Source organism: Monodon monoceros, unplaced genomic scaffold (genome assembly GCF_005190385.1).
Source record: "Monodon monoceros isolate NGI ecotype Baffin Bay Population unplaced genomic scaffold, NGI_Narwhal_1 Super_Scaffold_16, whole genome shotgun sequence".
Lineage (NCBI taxonomy): Eukaryota > Metazoa > Chordata > Mammalia > Artiodactyla > Monodontidae > Monodon > Monodon monoceros.
The window spans coordinates 11,714,183-11,732,267 of record NW_021703772.1 but is presented as its reverse complement, the minus strand read 5'-3'; the positions used below and the strand labels follow the sequence as shown (position 1 = coordinate 11,732,267).

General features: G+C 41.2%; 1 protein-coding gene across 6 annotated transcripts in view; it reads right to left on the bottom strand.

The window, feature by feature from the left end:
• The window catches only part of COL4A4 (collagen type IV alpha 4 chain), a 140,645-nt gene that overhangs the window by 26,320 nt on the left and 96,240 nt on the right, over positions 1–18,085 (bottom strand). For all 6 annotated transcript variants that reach the window (XR_003793820.1, XM_029224501.1, XM_029224503.1 and 3 more), the window contains 7 exons: positions 17,314–17,457; positions 14,861–14,968; positions 13,310–13,491; positions 12,392–12,455; positions 9,725–9,799; positions 5,677–5,784; positions 4,997–5,104 (listed from right to left, as the gene is read on the bottom strand). Coding sequence is in view for 5 of the 6 variants with exons in the window: in XM_029224501.1 (XP_029080334.1) it covers positions 4,997–5,104; positions 5,677–5,784; positions 9,725–9,799; positions 12,392–12,455; positions 13,310–13,491; positions 14,861–14,968; positions 17,314–17,457 (789 nt within the window). In the remaining variant the exon portion in view is untranslated. The remainder of the gene's footprint in view (positions 1–4,996; positions 5,105–5,676; positions 5,785–9,724; positions 9,800–12,391; positions 12,456–13,309; positions 13,492–14,860; positions 14,969–17,313; positions 17,458–18,085) is intronic.

Below are 18,085 nucleotides of genomic sequence, written 5' to 3'. Positions count from 1 at the left end.
CTGGCTGACCCTTATCTGACGCAATGTTACCTTTCTAAATTGAATGCAGCTACATCTGGGTAGAGTTTTAAGGGCAATTTTTCCTTTTTACTGAAAGCTTTTTTATCCATCCCATCTCTAAATCAAAAAGTTGTTCATGCATAAAATATATACCAGGCAGAGGAGAGGCAATTAGTCTCACAAAGCACATTCCTTGGTAATGAGCATTTTCTGTTCACCTCTCTGGTCATCCTCGGGCCTAACAACCATCATTTAAGGCCGCATCTTGCTGCACTCACAGGCCAGGGTGCCCCCCCTCTAGCCGGAGAATCTACTCTCCCACCCCAGCTATAATCATAATAGCAGCTTCTATCTATGTGAGCCAGGTGACTCTTCGTGACTGGCTTCCCTCTCTGAGGTTTTCTTTTGTTCTAAAGCCTGAAAATGCTACTCTATCCCCAGGGACCTTTAACAGGCGTACACTTTTACTAGGGTGAGCAACTCGTCCCTGACTGCTGGCGACTTTCTTATAGTTCTAGCACTGGAAGTTCTGTGTCCTGAGCACCCCCTCCGTCCCAGGCAAAGTGGGACAGCTGGTCACCCTAACCTGAAAGCCGAAGGGAAAGAGAGACCTTTCTTTGTGACTACAGGTCAAGGCTGAACGAAGTGGAAAACGTATCAAAACAGATTCTGAAATAAGATTGGATTCTTTTTTGATTCAGAAAATACACGAGTGCCTACCAAGGGGACACACAAGAGCCTAAGACATGGTCCCCTAACAGCGAAGTTTCAGTCCCCAAATGCACTTAGTGACAGGAGCTGACCAGACAATGAGAGCAAGAGAGAAACAATCCCTGACCTGACAGAACGAACAGGCAATTACCTCAAGAGTGGTAAGTGCTGTGGAGGCGGGAGAGGGAGGACACTAGTTGTAGAAAAGGAGGGAGGATATTTCTGTGGTTTTCACGGCTGTAAGGTGCCCCGCATTTCTATGCTGATAAAAGACATTTCTAGGTGCTTTTTTCTTATGAAATAGTTTACCTGCCACCCACCAAAATAACCCAGTCCACATTCTTTACACATTCTCATGCTAAAGCTTATCATTCTAGGTTTCCATTATTACATTCTTTTTTAAAAAATAAATTTATTTATTTATTTTTGGCTGCGTTGGGTCTTTGTTCCTGCGCACAGGCTTTCTCTAGTTGTGGTGAGCGGGGGCTACTCTTCGTTGTGGTGCGCAGGCTTCTCACTGAGGTAGCTTCTATTGCTGCGGAGCATGGGCTCTAGGCGTGCGGGCTTCAGTAATTGTGGCACATGGGCTCAGTAGTTGTGGCTCGCGGGCTCTAGAGCACAGGCTCAGTAGTTGTGCCGCACGGGCTTAGTTGCTCCGTGGCATGTGGGATCTTCCCGGACCAGGGCTCGAACCCGTGTCCCCTGCATTGGCAGGTAGATTCTTAACCACTGCGCCACCAGGGAAGCCCTCCATTATTATATTCTTATATGAATGCCTAACTAGGAAATCGAGCATCTTCCTTTTAGAGGCATAGGTACTGGAAAATTTAAGTCTAGGCATCAAGCCATTTTTACATATGTTGAAGTTAAAGTTTAAATCTGATTGAACACAAGCAAGACTCAAGAGTCCATATGGCTTGTTCCAGTGGAGCAAACAACTTTGAGTTCAGCAGCTGGTTTGTTCAAACAAGATAATCAGTCCCTTTGACTTATTTAGAACATACTTCAAATATTTAGTTTCTCAGTTCAAAGCGTTTCTGCCCGAGTGTGGTTCATTTTTCTATCAGCATGATAAACTGCAACAATGGATTTATATTGGAGACGTTTTCATTCCTAGGAATGTATTTCACTGTTTTGTGGGGTTTTTTTTTAAAGACTGTGCTGTTCACTGGGCTGTTTGCAGGGAAACAGTGTCCCTGCATGGTCAGGAAGCATCACTGCAGCAACCGTCTGTGCACTGGTATGAATATCTGGGTTGATATATTCATTTTCTCACCTTCTCTTCTTAACAAACTTATTATTTCATAGCATCGAATTATGATGTAATTGGAGATAATTTTGTTGTTCTGTCAAATTCATTAGCTATTAGTTTTTTAATAACATATACTGAAGTTATGTGATAAATGTGAACTAATTCAAGGGAAGGAAGAATCAACAATAGCAACATGAACCTTGTCATTTTTATCAAACTGAGTGCAGAAAATGGCACCAGGACACTTGAAAATCCTTGCCATTTCACTAAACTAGGAGGGTAAGAAGAAGTGGACATGCAGCAGAAGTAATGGAAAACGTTTTCTTTTGGTTCTTTATCAATTTTTGTCCTCCAGACACTCAAAAGAGCATCAAAGAATATCCCGCCAGGGCTATAGGGATTGCCAGAGACAGGAAACAGCCACAAGAACCAGTGAAACTCTTAAAAATACAGAATTATTTTGCTTGGAACCCTAAATTTATCACCAATCACTATACTTCACATTACTAAAAATGCCAGTGAAGAGGAAGGGGGACAGTACAAAGGTATCTTGTGGTGGGAGCTTTTCCTGTCTGCTTATTTGGCTGCATAGAAATTCGTAAGTATACCAACTCTTCAAACTAAATGGCTTCCCTCTGTACAGAGGCACCAGGTAATACTTACCACCACACTACTACTTGCTGGACAACTGGAGTTATTTGAAATCTATCTGATGAGTGAAGAGGTGAGAGCATGGAGAAACATTACTTGGATTTGCAAAACAATAGACTGACTAAGCCCAAAAGAAGGGATTTCCAATTCTTCTGAGAGGAAGTACTTTTTATTTGACCAAAATTTAGTGTATGTATGGGCCAACGAGCAGAAGGTAAGTGGGAGGAAAAAGGAGGAAGGAGAGAGAGGGGTCTCAGTTATAGAAATCTACCAAGTAAGGCTTGACCCTTCAACTATTGATCAAAGTGAGGACAGACTCTCAGCCTCATAGCTACTTGTTCAGTTGTTCATTCTCTATTTTTCCATTAATTAATAATTGTATTTATTTATAAAAATAAATTTATAAATTTTTTTAAATTTATAAATATATTTAAATTTTTATTTATTTCTAAAAATAAATAAATACTTACAATAACCAACCAACAGACTTACTAGGAATATACTGGTTCCAGGATACAAAAAATAGTTCTTAAAACTAAAAACAGAGCTACCGTATGATCCTGTAATCCCACTCCTGGGCATATATCCAGAGAAAACCATAATTCGAAAAAGATACATGCACCCCAACATTCATTGCAGCACTATTTACAATAGCCAAGACATGAATGCAACCTAAATGTCCACTGACAGATGAATGGATAAAGAAGATGTGGTAACATATACACAGAGGAATATTACTCAGCCATAAAAAAGAATGAAATAATGCCATTTGCAGCAACAAGGATGGACCTAGAGATTATCATACTGAGTGAAGCAAGCCAGACAATGAAAGACAAATATGATATGCTGTTGCTTATATGTGGAATCTAAAAAAAAAACGATACAAATGAACTTATATTCAAAATAGAAACAGACACACAGACATAGAAAATAAACTTGTGGTTACCAAAGGGGGAAGGGGTGGAGGGATAAATTAGGAGTTTGGGATTAACATATACACACTACTATATATAAAATAGATAACCAACAGGGACCTGCTATATAGCACAGGGAACCAAAATCAATATTTTTAAATAACCTATAAGGGAAAAGAATCTGAAAAAAAATATATGTATGTATAACTGAATCACTTTGCTGTACACCTGAAACTAACAAAACATTGTAAATCAACTATACTTCAATTTAAAAAAATGATTCTTGCTTTTTAAAAAAGACCTCTAAACAAACAAATATGATACAACGTGTTATGCTAGAGGTATACACAAGGTACCCATGGGAAAAAAAAAATTCTAAAATGAAAGAAATCGACTGAAAAGGAATAAGTACCAGGGCTGTATGGAGGGGCGTGAATATTTGTTAATAACAAATTATTCTATTCTATTCTATTCTATTCTATCCCACCAGACCTATATTATTACCAGTCTACTATACTTTTTTTTTTTTTTTGCGGTACGCGGGCCTCTCACTGTTGTGGCCTCTCCTGCTGCGGAGCACAGGCTCCGGACACGCAGGCTCAGCGGCCATGGCTCACGGGCCCAGCCGCTCCGCGGCATGTGGGATCTTCCCGGACCGGGGCACGAACCCGTGTCCCCTGCGTCGGCAGGTGGACTCTCAACCACTGCACCACCAGGGAAGCCCAAGTCTACTATACTTTTAAAGGGAAAAAACTTAACCAGGAAAAAAATGTTTCTCTATCAAACAAAGATAATAAATATTAATTCCTCTTTCTCCATAGCATCTTACTCTTTTCCTTTTCCTTTGCACAACTGACAAAAATACATTTAATATCTGTCTCCCCTACTAAACTGTGAGCTCTGTGAAGGCAGGAACCATGTCTATTTTCTTCAAAATTGTGTGCCTAGTATCACACAATTAACTGTGTCCTAGAATCTAGGACATAACAGGAGCTTGACTATCTGGGGAAAAAATAAATGAAAAGGCTGGAACATCATGGAAAACAATAGGGGAAATGCAGCTGCATAGCGAGATCTGCACAGCGAGATCGGCTCGGTGCTTTGTGTCCACGTAGAGGGTGGGATGAGGAGGGTGGGAGGGAGACACAAGGGGGAGGAGACATGGGGATATACGTATATGTATAGCTGATTCACTTTGTTATATAGCAGAAACTAACACACCATTGTAAAGCAATTATACTCCAATAAAGATGTTAAAAAAAATGAGGGGGCAGCATCATTTTGGTAGAGCGGGTCAAGAGACCAGGCAAGCGCTGCCCAAGTAACAAAGAACAGGAGGCGGCAACAGGCATCCTTGGAAAGAGCCAGGCCCCAGAGCATGTCATCAGGGTGCTAGAAAGGCACTGTGAACTTGTGGGAGCATCACCGGGGGGAGCTTTCTGATGGGTCGGGCCTCCTTTTGACTTACCTTTTATTCCCGGAAGACCTGGTGCCCCTGGATCCCCCACGAGGCCTCTTGGCCCAGGATCCCCCATTTCTCCTGGATGTCCCTGCAGCCCAGGCAGCCCTGGATTACCTGAGGACGACAGGGAGGTTTTGCAGACACCCAGACGATATGAGTTTTGTGAAATGGGAAGGTCATCTATATTCTTAATCTATGGGTAACCGGGATACTGTTTTATTACTTTTTCTTTCTAGACCTCCTAACTTAATCTCAAGAGGAGAAAATACACTTGAGTGATTAAAGTTGCCAATTATGATTTGAAATGCTCACTTGATTCTGAATTGGCAAGAGGAGAAGCCGTTAAAATGTTGTGTTGAATGTGTGCTGTTCGGCTTAAGTCTAAAAGAGAATAGGAAACCAGCCTCCTGAATGGTAGGTGCACGAGGGAAGGCTGGAAAGGAGCTTTCCTCTGTCAGACCATCACTTTGTGCCTGGTATCTTCCTAGGTGCGTGACAGGCACTGTCTTCGTTTACTCCCGGACCAACTCAGTGATATTGGTCTATCTCCAATTTACAGGTGAGGAATAGTACATTTAAGTGACTTGTCCAAAGTCACAGGTTGGGGAAATGGCAGAGCCAGCTTCTTCCCCTACACCAAGAGATAGATGAGTGCCCGGGAACTCTCCAGGCTCCTTTCGAGGTACCTGGACACCCCGCTGGTCCAGAGGAGCCAGGCAGTCCTGGCCTTCCGGGTGGTCCTCCAGGTCCTTGAACACCGGGCAAGCCCTGCTCTCCAGGTGCTCCCAAATGTCCTAAAGAAAAAAGGACCAAACATCTGAGTAGTTGTAGTTGCTCTTCAAGGTGGTGAATCTATAAAACCTCCAACTTCAGCTCTTTCTTTTCTATTCTTACTTTTTTACATGTACAATTTTTCTGTTGAAAAGATAACATTAAGGAAAAATGGAAAACAAAACACCTATAATCCCACCAATTTAATACAGTGTTTCATATGTATAACAAATGTGCAAATAAGGCCTACAATTTTATATTCTGATTTTTTAATTAGCTAGCATTGCATTATAAGTAATTTTCCAAGTTTGATATCATTTTCCTAATTACTGTTTTTAAATAACTGGCTGATAGCTTATTGAGTTAACCCTAATTAAATTAATTAATCTAATTTTCTCTACTGTTGGCCATCCATGTTATTTCTAACTCTTGCTGTTATGCATAATGATCTTTATACATCTTTAATCAATTTTTTCTCCTATTAAATTATTTCCTCAGGAAAAATTCCTAAGAGTAGAATTTTTGGTTCTTTTTAATGCATTTTTAAATGCTCAAGGATTTTAAAGTAAATCACAGACATCGTGGAATTTCATCCCTAAATATTTCAGGAGGTAAGTCTGAAAAATAACATTTTCCTATGTGGCCAAAGTAACATTATCACAGCCAAGAAAATTAATAATGACCCTTAATATCATATAATCCTCCTTCCATATTTGAGTTTTCTCAATCGTCCCCTCAATGTCCTTCACAGCCGGTGAGTCCACACCAGGTCCCATTCCAGAACCACACATTACATCTGGTGGATACATCTATTAGGTTAAAAAAAAACCTACTACAGTCCCCTTCTCAGGACAGTGACGTGCTGAAGAGAAAGGCCCAACTGTTCTGAGTCTTCTAGAACAGACCATTCAGCATTTGGTTCTTGACAGAGGTTGCCAAATGGTTTGGATAAATGCTCTACCAGCTCACAGCCCTACATGTCACCCACACACAGCCCCAAGACCATCATTCCATGTGCTCACTGAGGACTTTCTAATTTGTTGATTTGTTTTCTTGCTAATTTAGTAAGGATGAAATGATATTTCAGACTTCCTTTAAATTACATTTCTTTGATTACTAGAGAAGATGACTTCCCCATGTGTTTATTTATAATGTATGACTTTAATATCAATACAATTTATATTTGTAGGATAAACCAATAGTCTGTGCTGAAAATGACCAGTTGAATCTGCAAATAAAATATATGGTTCTGTATTTACAAACCCACGGGGGTCATAGTCACTATTTATTATAACACACAAGAGAAACAAGCCTATGTTAGTCTATACTTGTTCCCAATCAAATTTGAGATCTATGAGCTTCACTGTGTATTGTTTTCTTCATCCTGAAAATATTCCTGTGGTAAAGGGAAGGCAGCCTTTTCCCACCTCCAAATGAAGAAACTGAAATATTAAAGCCTTGCCTCTCCAATCACAGTTATATTAAGAACAGAACCTGTGAGTTAAGCTGTACTGTATTTTCTCTCTGAAATAGAGAAAAGGAGGTAGAACTGAACCCAATACAATCATATAAAGTCCCCTGAGACAGGCTGCAGATCTACGCCTTCTTGATAGGCTTGTTCACATTCAATGCAGCTTTTTTCAAGCCAATGGAAATTGCATGTTTAGGTAAACTCTGTGCTGGTGAATAACATATGATGCAATTTTAAAACTTTAAGCAAAAGCTATGGCATTTGGGAAAGGGAACCATTTAAACGGTGACAACCACAGGAGACCAGAGAAATTACACCAAGGCAAATTTTCTTGAAAAAGTTAGCCTACACATAAAATAACTCAGTTCTATGATTTTTAACTTAGAATATTAGGTAATATCAAAGGTTTCCATTTTGGACTCTTTTTAGCTTATAAAATCTTACTGTCTTAAAGGTTTACATAAAAATACCAGTAAGTGTGGAAAAATCTCTTCATGTTTTGCTGACTGCTGACAATGATGAATTACACTTTCCATTTGTGTAGCAATTTTTAGTTTATAAATTGCTTTCAAGGAATCTCATTTGATCCTCAGAACAACCTGTAATATGCATAGGGCCAGTTTACAGGTGAGAAAATAGCTCAAAGATGATAAGCAACTTGCCCAAGACCATATGCTCAGTGGTAAAGGAGGTTGACTTTGAACCAGTGATTTTCCTTTCTGAGACCTCCCTCTGGTACTTTTTATGAGCCTCCACAATGCTAACCTCAAAGCTATTTTCCCCTCCAAATGTACACGTAAGCTGTACATTTCAGTCAAAATATTATATTACCTAAATCTATTTGACCATGCCAGAGGTAAAGGACCCGTATGAAAGGGAGTGGGGAAGGAAGTTTTTGCCAGTGCAATAGCTTGTTTTCCTGTTAGACTTCCATTTTAGTAATCTTATGGTATAAAAACAAAGATTAATTCATTCTCCTTATTTTAAACGTTCCTTCCCAGTGTCCATAATTTACTGAATTGTGGATGTTTATAGAGTGTAAAGACGACTCAAAATCTATAGGGCTTCCCTGGTGGCGCAGTGGTTGAGAGTCTGCCTGCAGATGCAGGGGACGCAGGTTCGTGCCCCGGTCCGGAAGGATCCCACATGCCGCGGAGCGGCTGGGCCCGTGAGCCACGGCCACTGAGCCTGTGTGTCCGGAGCCTGTGCTCCACAACGGGAGAGGCCACAGCAGTGAGAGGCCCACGTACCACAAAAAAAAAAAAAAATCTATAAAATTTCCGAAGTTAAAAATAATTAAAAAATTGATTTATTCTTTAAAGTAAATAAATAAATAAAAATAAAGAAATAAAATTTCCCATAATAGTTCTTCTCAGATATTCTTTCTGTTGTATGGAATGAGACATGGCCACTGCCAAAGAGAATTTTAAGGTAATACACAAAACGATTAATATGAGGTATTTTAATTTACAGTGGACCCATCTAAATACAAGCCTGGCTGCTAACCTGTCCACTATCAGCTGAATGACACTGGGCATCACTTATTGAACCAATCAGCTGTGGAGAAACAAATTCCTTCCAGGCAGTGGATATCCCTGTGCACAGAGCTTTGTACATTTGTCTGATTATTGACTTAAGATATATTCCTACACGTGGCATTACTAAGTAAAAGCATGTGTATGTTTTGTCAGCTGTGGGGCGTCTACTGTAACGAGCCACAACCTCTACCGGAGAGCAGGAACTCTCTGGAACATCACAATCTGTTCTGAGGGATTACACATCTATTGTTGCTGATAAATGAAGTGCTGTTTTGAAAGACTGAGATTTGTTGTTGATGATGAGGCTTTACGTTTCTTTGGTTTGGTTTTGAGTAAACTAGATACTTAGTAAATGAGGTATTCAATCATAACTCAGCAACTGCACGCCTCAGGGCGTTCACCTGTGCTTTTCTTTTTTCTTTGGCCACACCATGAGGCTTGTGGGATCTTAGTTCCTCGACCAGGGATCGAACCCGTGCGCCCTGCAGGGAAGTGCAGAGTCCTAACCACTGGACCCCCAGGGAAGTCCCTCGCCTATGCTTTTCTGAGTAGGAAAGAAAGGGCTGGAATGACAACCTGCAGCTGTAGTCAGCAGAGTGGTCATTGTTAATGTATCATTTTTAGTTATAGATTTGCAGAACAGTCCAAATTTTAATTGCTTGCAATAATCATTTTTGACCCTGCCAAAATCTGGGCATGCCTAGGGAAGTGTGTTGTTAACATCCTAGGTCATGGGAGCCATAGTGGAGAAAAGATGGTGAGTTGCTGGTGTATAATCCTGGTGTCCTCCTAGGCCAGTGCTTATACATAATCCTTCTGATAGGTATCTTAATGAGTGAAGGGAGAATATAATACTGATACAACCATTGCCAGCTAGGAAGATCAAGTAATTGCACTATTTTTCAAACCAAACTTACTCTTTTTTGTTTTAATAAGAAAAGTATGTAGCTATACCTGGATATCCAGGGCTACCTGGCTCACCCTTTGGACCAGGTAGGCCAAACTGACTTGCAGGTTCCCCTTTGTATCCTGTAAGTGATAAAATGCACATAACATTATTTAAGAGAGTTTAATTTTGTTCATACAAGTGACTTAATAACTTTCATGATACTTCCCTTTATAGTCTATCCTCAATGTTCCAGGAGAGGATTTTTGAAACAATGCTTTTTTTTTTTTCTTACATAAGAACAAATAGAAACATAGATGCAAGCTGTGATTAAACACACACACACACACACACACACACTATTTTATAGTTCATAACAGTCATAAGAAACTATAGATCTTAATAAGTTTAAATTTTCTAAAATAATTTCAAATTTAGGGATCTATTTAAGAAATTACTTGGCATTGAGTATCCTTATATTGTTTTTTAGGAAAAGAAAGAAACTGTCACTGTTTCAGCTGCTGCAATCACATTTCAAGCTCTCTTCAAGGAAGCTCAACTCGGTGTCCTTGTAAAAAACCGAAATCACAAGTCATCTTACTGATGACTTCACAAGAGATGGCACTTTGGAGGCCATTGTAGGCAATTGTAGGCAGTGACCCCTACAGTCCCACAGAGCTGTTCCACACTGCTGCTGCATCCTTCCAGACACAAGGACTTACATTATAGCTGGGAGCCAACTACAAATGGAGGACTCAAAATGGTATGGTAGGGAAGGGCAAGAAATTGATGGGATCACAAGAGAAGAAGAGAGCTAATTAGGCATGTTTTAAAGCATCTACACACGAACACCCCTTTTAAGGGGTCCCACCCACACCTGTGGTAGGTTCTCTTCCACCTGACCCTACTCATAATTGTGGTTAATCGTTTGAAGGGTATGAATCTGGTCCATCCCAGGTCGGCCAGTCTTTCCTTTAGGAATTGTAATAAAAAGTAAGAACTTGAGGCCCTTGCCTATTGAGGCAGAAATCAAAAGCATTTTCACGACGTCCTAATAGACAGCATGATCAAGTGCAATCCAAACACATCCAGAAAGGATACTGAATAGAGAGTGATAAAGCCAATTGGTAGGCAGGTAAGTAAAAAACAGACCACGGAGAAAAGTCACAAGAGAAAAATCCATGGATTTCCCAAGGGCTAGGTTCCTTCAGACTATGGTCCTGCAGAACTATCTTATCTGTGGGCTCCACGAGACAGCTTTTACTCCAAGTACCTTCACTGCATTTTGTTTCCTTGCAAACATGGCCAGATACAAGTAGGAAGGAAACAAGAAGAAATAGGTTTGTTCTTTGAGAGAGGCAAAGGGTCTATAATAAATGGATAGATGAGTAGAAGAGGACTGAGTTCTGAACACTGACTGAAGCTATAAAATGTCAAAATAAAATATGAAAACTTCCCTATCTGTAACTATTTCTAAAGAGAAGATCTAAGTTATTCTTTCTGAATAAATACATGTTCACAGTTCATTTTTTTCTTACAGCAATTATCATGTTATTTATGGAGTGTCTCTCAAAGCGTAAAGCATGTTTCACTGGTAGTAAGGGAGAAGATTTTTAGGTGGTTCACTAATCACTGTTTCTGATTTTAAAGTTATTTATTTTAATCTGTATTAAGATAAAATATAACTGTACCACAAGCCTGTGAATTCACAGATAGTGAGATTAAGGCTAAGGTTAAAAAGGTGAATCATTTTAAAGTAGATTTAAAGAAAAATATTAACCCAATGGTACACAAAAACAGTAAAAATATTAAAGCTTTTGTGTAAACGCTGCAATTTAAGATGCCCTGGATTTGTTTGTTTTGTTTGTCTGGATAAAGGGTTAACGAAATCTCTCTTTCTCTGAGGACATTTTTTACCTTGGGTTAACTTCCTGTTCCTATTTCTCTGGAAACCTGATAAAGGCAGAATGTAAATTGTGTTACAAGGCAATACTGTCTTTGGCACAAATTAAACTAAGGTCTGTGAGGCCAAATCCAGCCTGCAGCCTGTTGCAAAGAAAGTTTTATTGGAACACAGCTACAGCCCTTTGTTTGCATATTGTCTAAGGCTGCTTTCATGCTGTGTGTGCTTTCATGCACAGCTGTTATAGCAGAGGCCACACAGCTGAAGATATTTATGACCCGGCCCTTTGAGAAAAACACATTTGCTGACCCTTGGCTTATGGTAAAGATAACTCAACTGTAAATTATGTGTGGCCCAGGGATTCTTAACTGAACTATTAGCACTTGGTGGGAAGTCATGGCTTTGGCCTTCTCTGTGTACCGTGACTCTTGTAACTGGGTCGCCAAAAGCTGTACCTATGGAGTCCTTAGAAGAGATACTGGCTCCTATGGGGCACGGGGCCACGGACCACCAATGCGGATCCGTCTCCTGGCACCTGAGCTGTCATTTATAGAGCTGCAGTCACTAGGACAGCTGAGAGTACTCCCACCAAGGAGGAAATTATGCTATGCCTGCAAGCATGCTGTTTTCTATATGGTACCCTTAGATCTGAATGACAAATATAGATGATTTAGGTCTTGTTTGACTATCTAGTAGAGTCTAAAAAGAACTCTTTGAATGTTGCAGTTTGTTTGATATACTTTACTTTTCATGCCAGAGGTACTTGCTCACAATGCTACAAATACCCAGGACTATGAGCTTGATGGATGGCTGCTGTATCTCCAAACCATACCTTTAGGTCCTCTTGTACCATCAATTCCTGAAAGTCCAGGGGGCCCTGGAGAACCTGGCTCACCCTGATAGTTTAATGAAACAGAAATAAGATTGTAATTGAATTTCAAATACAAATGACGCATGCTTGACATGATCCACTTATAATTTTCTAGAAAGAACTTGGTTTTTATAATTTGCAGTGGTAAAGAAAATTGGAAATGCATTGCAAGCATACTACTACATGCATCTAGGTTTTAAAAGTTGACGAAACTCTTCCAGAATTAGTGATACCAACAGGGGGCATCCAAATCTCAATACTTGATTGCAAAAGAGTAATTGCATCACATCACTTGAACTTTAAGTTTTGAATGAACAAATTGATATGAAATAAACTGTTATACTTTATACCCAAAACTTGAAAAATCTATTTTATTCCAAAAGATGGGTAGCAAAGTATATTATACATTTTCCAGAAATTATGATGTAGGCTACTACATTTCTACTTCCTGGGTTCTCAAGGGGTATTTTGCTCATGATTGTAAAGATAAAGTATATTTACAGCAAAATCTATGATGTCTGCAATTGGATAGGAAAGCTGAGTAACCAGAATTTGGGTCATTTTTCAGATGACTCTTTGTGCTGGCAAACCAACAGTCCTCAAGCAAGTCTCTATGGAGCTGTTTAAACAAGGCTGGGGGTAGAATGTGGAGTAAGTGACTTGATCATTTATGTCACCGGAACCAGGCATAAGCACTGGCCAGAATTACAGTTACATCATGGCCTTCTAGAAGTTTCCATTCTTCCCCTGACCAACTCCTTACATTCTAAAAGCCAGTGAAGGACTGTGATGTACACTGGCAAAGTAAGATGACTTACGGGCATCCCGAGAGCAGAAAGGTATTATTATTTCTTTCCTTCCAAAACAGCAGTTGCTTACCTGGTCACCTGGAAATCCCGGAAAGCCAATGAGCCCTCTCAGCCCAGGTGAGCCTGGAGGGCCTGGGGGTCCAGGAAGGCCTGGCTGCCCTTTCCTCCCAGGCTCCCCTCTGTGAAATCCAGGTGGTCCACAGCTTCCTGGCTCTCCTTTCTTCCCTTGTATCCCAGGATGGCCTTTATCACCTGATGGGGTTAGAAGTGTTACAGACCTCTTGGAGGAAATCTCTTGAACTTTAGGGGATAGTTAAACTATCGTGACAGGCGAGAGTTAGGCTGTGGGTCTTGGTCCTGCTTATAGGAGACAAAGCCATCTCCCAGGAACTGGGAGTCCTAATTCCTGCCCTAAGCTGCATCACAACGGGTTTCTGGCTTCCGTGACCTCACTGTAAAAGGAGCTGCCCAGGGCTTCCCTGGTGGCGCAGTGGTTAAGAGTCCGCCTGCCGATGCAGGGGACACGGGTTCGTGCCCCCGTCCGGGAAGATCCCACATGCCGCGGGGCGGCTGGGCCCGTGAGTCGTGGCCGCTGAGCCTGTGCATCCGGAGCCTGTGCTCCGCAACGGGAGAGGCCACGGCAGTGAGAGGCCCGCGTACCCCAACAACAACAAAAAAAAAAGGAGCTGCCCATGAAGAGACTCAAGGCTACCCCGGGGGGAGTGAGCAGCATCACTTGCTTTATTTGTTTTGTTTTGTTTTGTTTTGTGGTACGCGGGCCTCACTGTTGTGGCCTCTCCCGTTGCAGAGCACAGGCTCCGGACGCGCAGGCTCAGAGGCCACGGCTCACGGGCTCAGCCGCCCCGCGGCATGTGGGATCTTCCCGGACCGGGGCACGAACCCGCGTCCCCTGCATCGGCAGGCGGACTCTCAACCACTGCGCCACTAGGGAAGCCCACTTGCTTTATTTTAACATGCTCATTTTACAGATGAGGAAGGACTTAACCAGAGGACTTAAAACATTTGTTCTCTAACTCGTTAAGGAGAGGGCCAACAAAAGAACCCAGGTCCCATTCAAATTAAGTCTAAACTGGGAAAAGAAAACACAAACGTGGTTGTCAAAATCCTTGCTCTGGGGTGTTTCTGAGGACCAGCAGCACAGGCAGCGAGGGGCTTGTTAGAAAGTCAGAGGCAGACCCGCCCCACACCTGCTGACTGAGCATCTGTGTTTTAACAAGGGCCCCAAGGGATGCTCACTGAAGGCTGAGTAGCACCCACTGAAATGATCCGGACAGTCACTGTGCTACTCATTTTAAGATCAGCCAGCAAAACCAGGAATACCTTAAACCTGGTACCAGTATTTCATGTCTCTGTCTGGACTGATTCAAGTTTGGAATATCCAAATCTATAAACACATATGAACTACAGCTAAGTTCTAGCATGGAAAGAAAAGTACCATGAGGTTCTTTAGTGTATGTTTTTATTTTTATCTAAAGAATGACCTTTCCTAATCTCCGAATTACAGTTTTTTTTTGGAAAGTTGTCTAATATGCATGCTTGTTTGAATGACCTGTAAAGAAGTCAACTTATTTGATATGGTTAAAAAAACATAAGCATTTACCTTCTTCTCCTGGGAATCCACCATCTCCAGGAGGTCCAGGTTCCCCGGTTTCCCCCTTTTTCAAAATAATATCCATTTCTCCTTCATATCCTGGGGGTCCTCTTGCTCCTTTAGATATTAATTATATAAGAGCAAAACAAAAGGAAGCACCACACACGTGATTATTCTGTTACAGCTCCTCACGTCCAGTTTGCAAATCCCCATTTAACCTGCTAAACTGTATTTATGTTCATAGATTGCACGGTATCAACATTGTTGATTGACTTCCTAAAGGAAGGGGCATGCCTTTTACATTCCTTTCCCAACTTGTCCAGCAAAGGGGACTGGTGTACACTGAGGGCTCAGTGAATGTTTGCTAAATTCAACCAAACTCATCTTAGAGTCTTCAGTAAAAAGAGACAGGCTTGAAAAGTTCCAGGTCTAAAATACATCTGTGTTACATATATAAAATGGAATATTACTCAGCCATTAAAAAGAATGAAATAACGCCATTTTGCAGCAATATGGATGGACCTAGAGATCATACAAAGCAAGGTAAGTCAGAAAGAGAAAGAAAAATACCATATGATAATCACTTATATGTGGATTCTAAAATACAAGACAAATGAACGTATCTATGAAATAGAAACAGACTCACAAACATAGAGAACAGACTTGCAGTTGCCAAGGGGAAAGAGTAGTGGGGGAGACAAGGACTGGGAGGTTGGGATTAGCAGATGCAAACTGATATATATATAGAATGGATAAACAGCGGGGTTCTACCATATAGCACAGGGAACTATATTCAATATCCTGTGATAAACCATAATGGAAATGAATATGAAAAAGAATCTGTGTATAACTGAGTCACTTTTGCTGTAGAGCAGAAATGAACACATTATAAATCAACTATACTTCAATAAAATTGTTTAAAACTACATCTCTTTATCCTGTAAATTTTGAATTGTCCATCTCATATTTTCCAGTTCCTTATCTTCCCCTTCCTAACCAGCCTCCAATATTTTCCTTACATTAAAAGAACAGTCACTTAACTTGGTTCTCCACATAGAGAATTCTAAGAGGTAGGGAGGGTATACAATATTTCTCCTGATTTCTGCAAACACTGTCCAGTTGTAGATGTGGGCTGGAGTGGGCTCATCTCAGCTTGATGAGAGCCACTTACTAACAAGTCAAGAATTTTGTAAACTAGTTGTTAAACCATCGGTAGTTTTAAATCAGTCATGTTGAGCGTATTTATGGTGGGAGTATTTACACCCTGGCAATCAGCAAACTGTAGTGTAGTAATCAGGGCATTTTTAAAAAACTTTATTTTAGAGAGCCAGCTTACCAGGACATCACTGGCGTTACCCCAATTTTAAATATTTTTAGTGGGATAATTATATAGACACACAATAGCACAGCAAACATCACTTAGCTAAGCCAACAGAGAGTGACTCTGATTCCTTGATTCTACATAAATAATTTACAGGCTAGTAAAACAAAAAATAATAGTAGGATCAATCAACTAAAAATAATTTGAATTGAATATGAGGCTATTTTCCCAAAGGGCTTTAAAGACAAAAACCTTGTTTCTAGAAATTGTCAAGCATTCATTCTTAACACTAGAAATGAAATCTTACCTTCACTCACCACAGCCTCATGGCTAAGAGATCAAAGTAAATATTTAACAGGGATGGGCACAGAACATTGACACCAGTGGTCTTGAAACTTTTTTTTAAAATAGTAACGGAAACTTTTCTTTAAATGAAGCTTGGGAGAGATGCAATTCATGGCCCAGATGAAAGCGGACTCATCTAGTTCAGCGGTCAGCAGACTACAGCCCACAGGCCAAATCCCACCTGCTGCCAGTTTTTATACAATCCATGAGCTGTGAATGACTTTCACACTTTTAAATCATTGGGGGAGGGAACTCAAAATAAGAATAATACTTTATGACATGTGAAATTAAGTGAAGTTCAAGTTTCAGTGCCCATAAATAAAATGTTACCAGAACACAGCTATGTTTGTTTGTTTACGTGTTGCCTCAGGCTGCTTTTGTGCTACAAATGCTGAGTTGTGTAATTTCGACAGAGACCGTATGACCTTAACAAAAAAACTGTTTTTTTCATTTAGAAAAATTGAAGGAGGGTTTGGGGACCAGGAGTCCTGCCTGCACCCCCTTCCCAAAAGGTGAGAAGATTTTCTGAAACCCAAAAGCTATAAGTCAAAGCCCTTGTTAATTTTTTTTCTATTAATAGGGCAATTCATTTGCCATAGTTATATGGGATAAGATTGGGAGGAAAGGAAAATACATTTTGTTTAAAATCCTAAAACAAACACCATAGATTCAAAAGGCAGCAGAATCCAAGCTGCAGGATAGTTCCATTTTATTTTTTCAGGGATCATACTTATAGGTTCTGGTCAAACACTAAAAACGATCTATGCTGCATCGCTGTGCCATTAGCTGCGTTTACCTTTGTCACCTTTCACTCCTCGCTCTCCCAGGGAGCCGGGCCAACCCTGTTCTCCGTGTTCTCCCTTTCTGCCAGGGTGTCCGTCCGGGCCAGGTTTTCCTCTCTCTCCCGGAAAACCCAGGAAGCCGGGTAGCCCCTGGGGTCCTGAGGAGTAACATGAATTTTTAGGGAAAAGTTTTGTAGGCTAGTACGGTTCCTAGATCTGCGTTCTTTGCCGTCCACCTGGAGACGCGAACTCCCCCTAACTCTGAGCTTGTGCTGAAGGGAAGAGTCACTACCAGCCTCTCGCCTGTAAGAGACAGTCTGTCCCATCCAAGCCTCAGTTTTCCCCCCCACAGATCTGAACTGCAGGCCTTTATGCTTCTGAGTCCAGATCCCACAAAGCTTTAAGAGAACTGGGCTTCCCTGGTGGCGCAGTGGTTGAGAGTCCGCCTGCCAACGCAGGGGACACGGGTTCGAGCCCTGGTCCGGGAGGATCCCACATGCTGCGGAGCGGCTGGGCCCGTGTGCCACAGCTGCTGAGCCTGCGCTCCGGAGCCTGTGCTCCACAGTGGGAAGCCACCGCAATGAGAAGCCTGCACACCACAATGAAGGGCAGTCCCCACTCTCCGCAACTAGGGAGGGCCCGCATGCAGCAACGGGGACCCAATGCAGCCAAAAATAAATAAATAAAATAAATAAATTTTAAAAAGAAAGAAGCAGAAGTTCAAAGATGTTGGTCTGGGCCTTGGCACACAGGTAGTGCCTAAGAAAAAAAAAATAGAGAACTGGA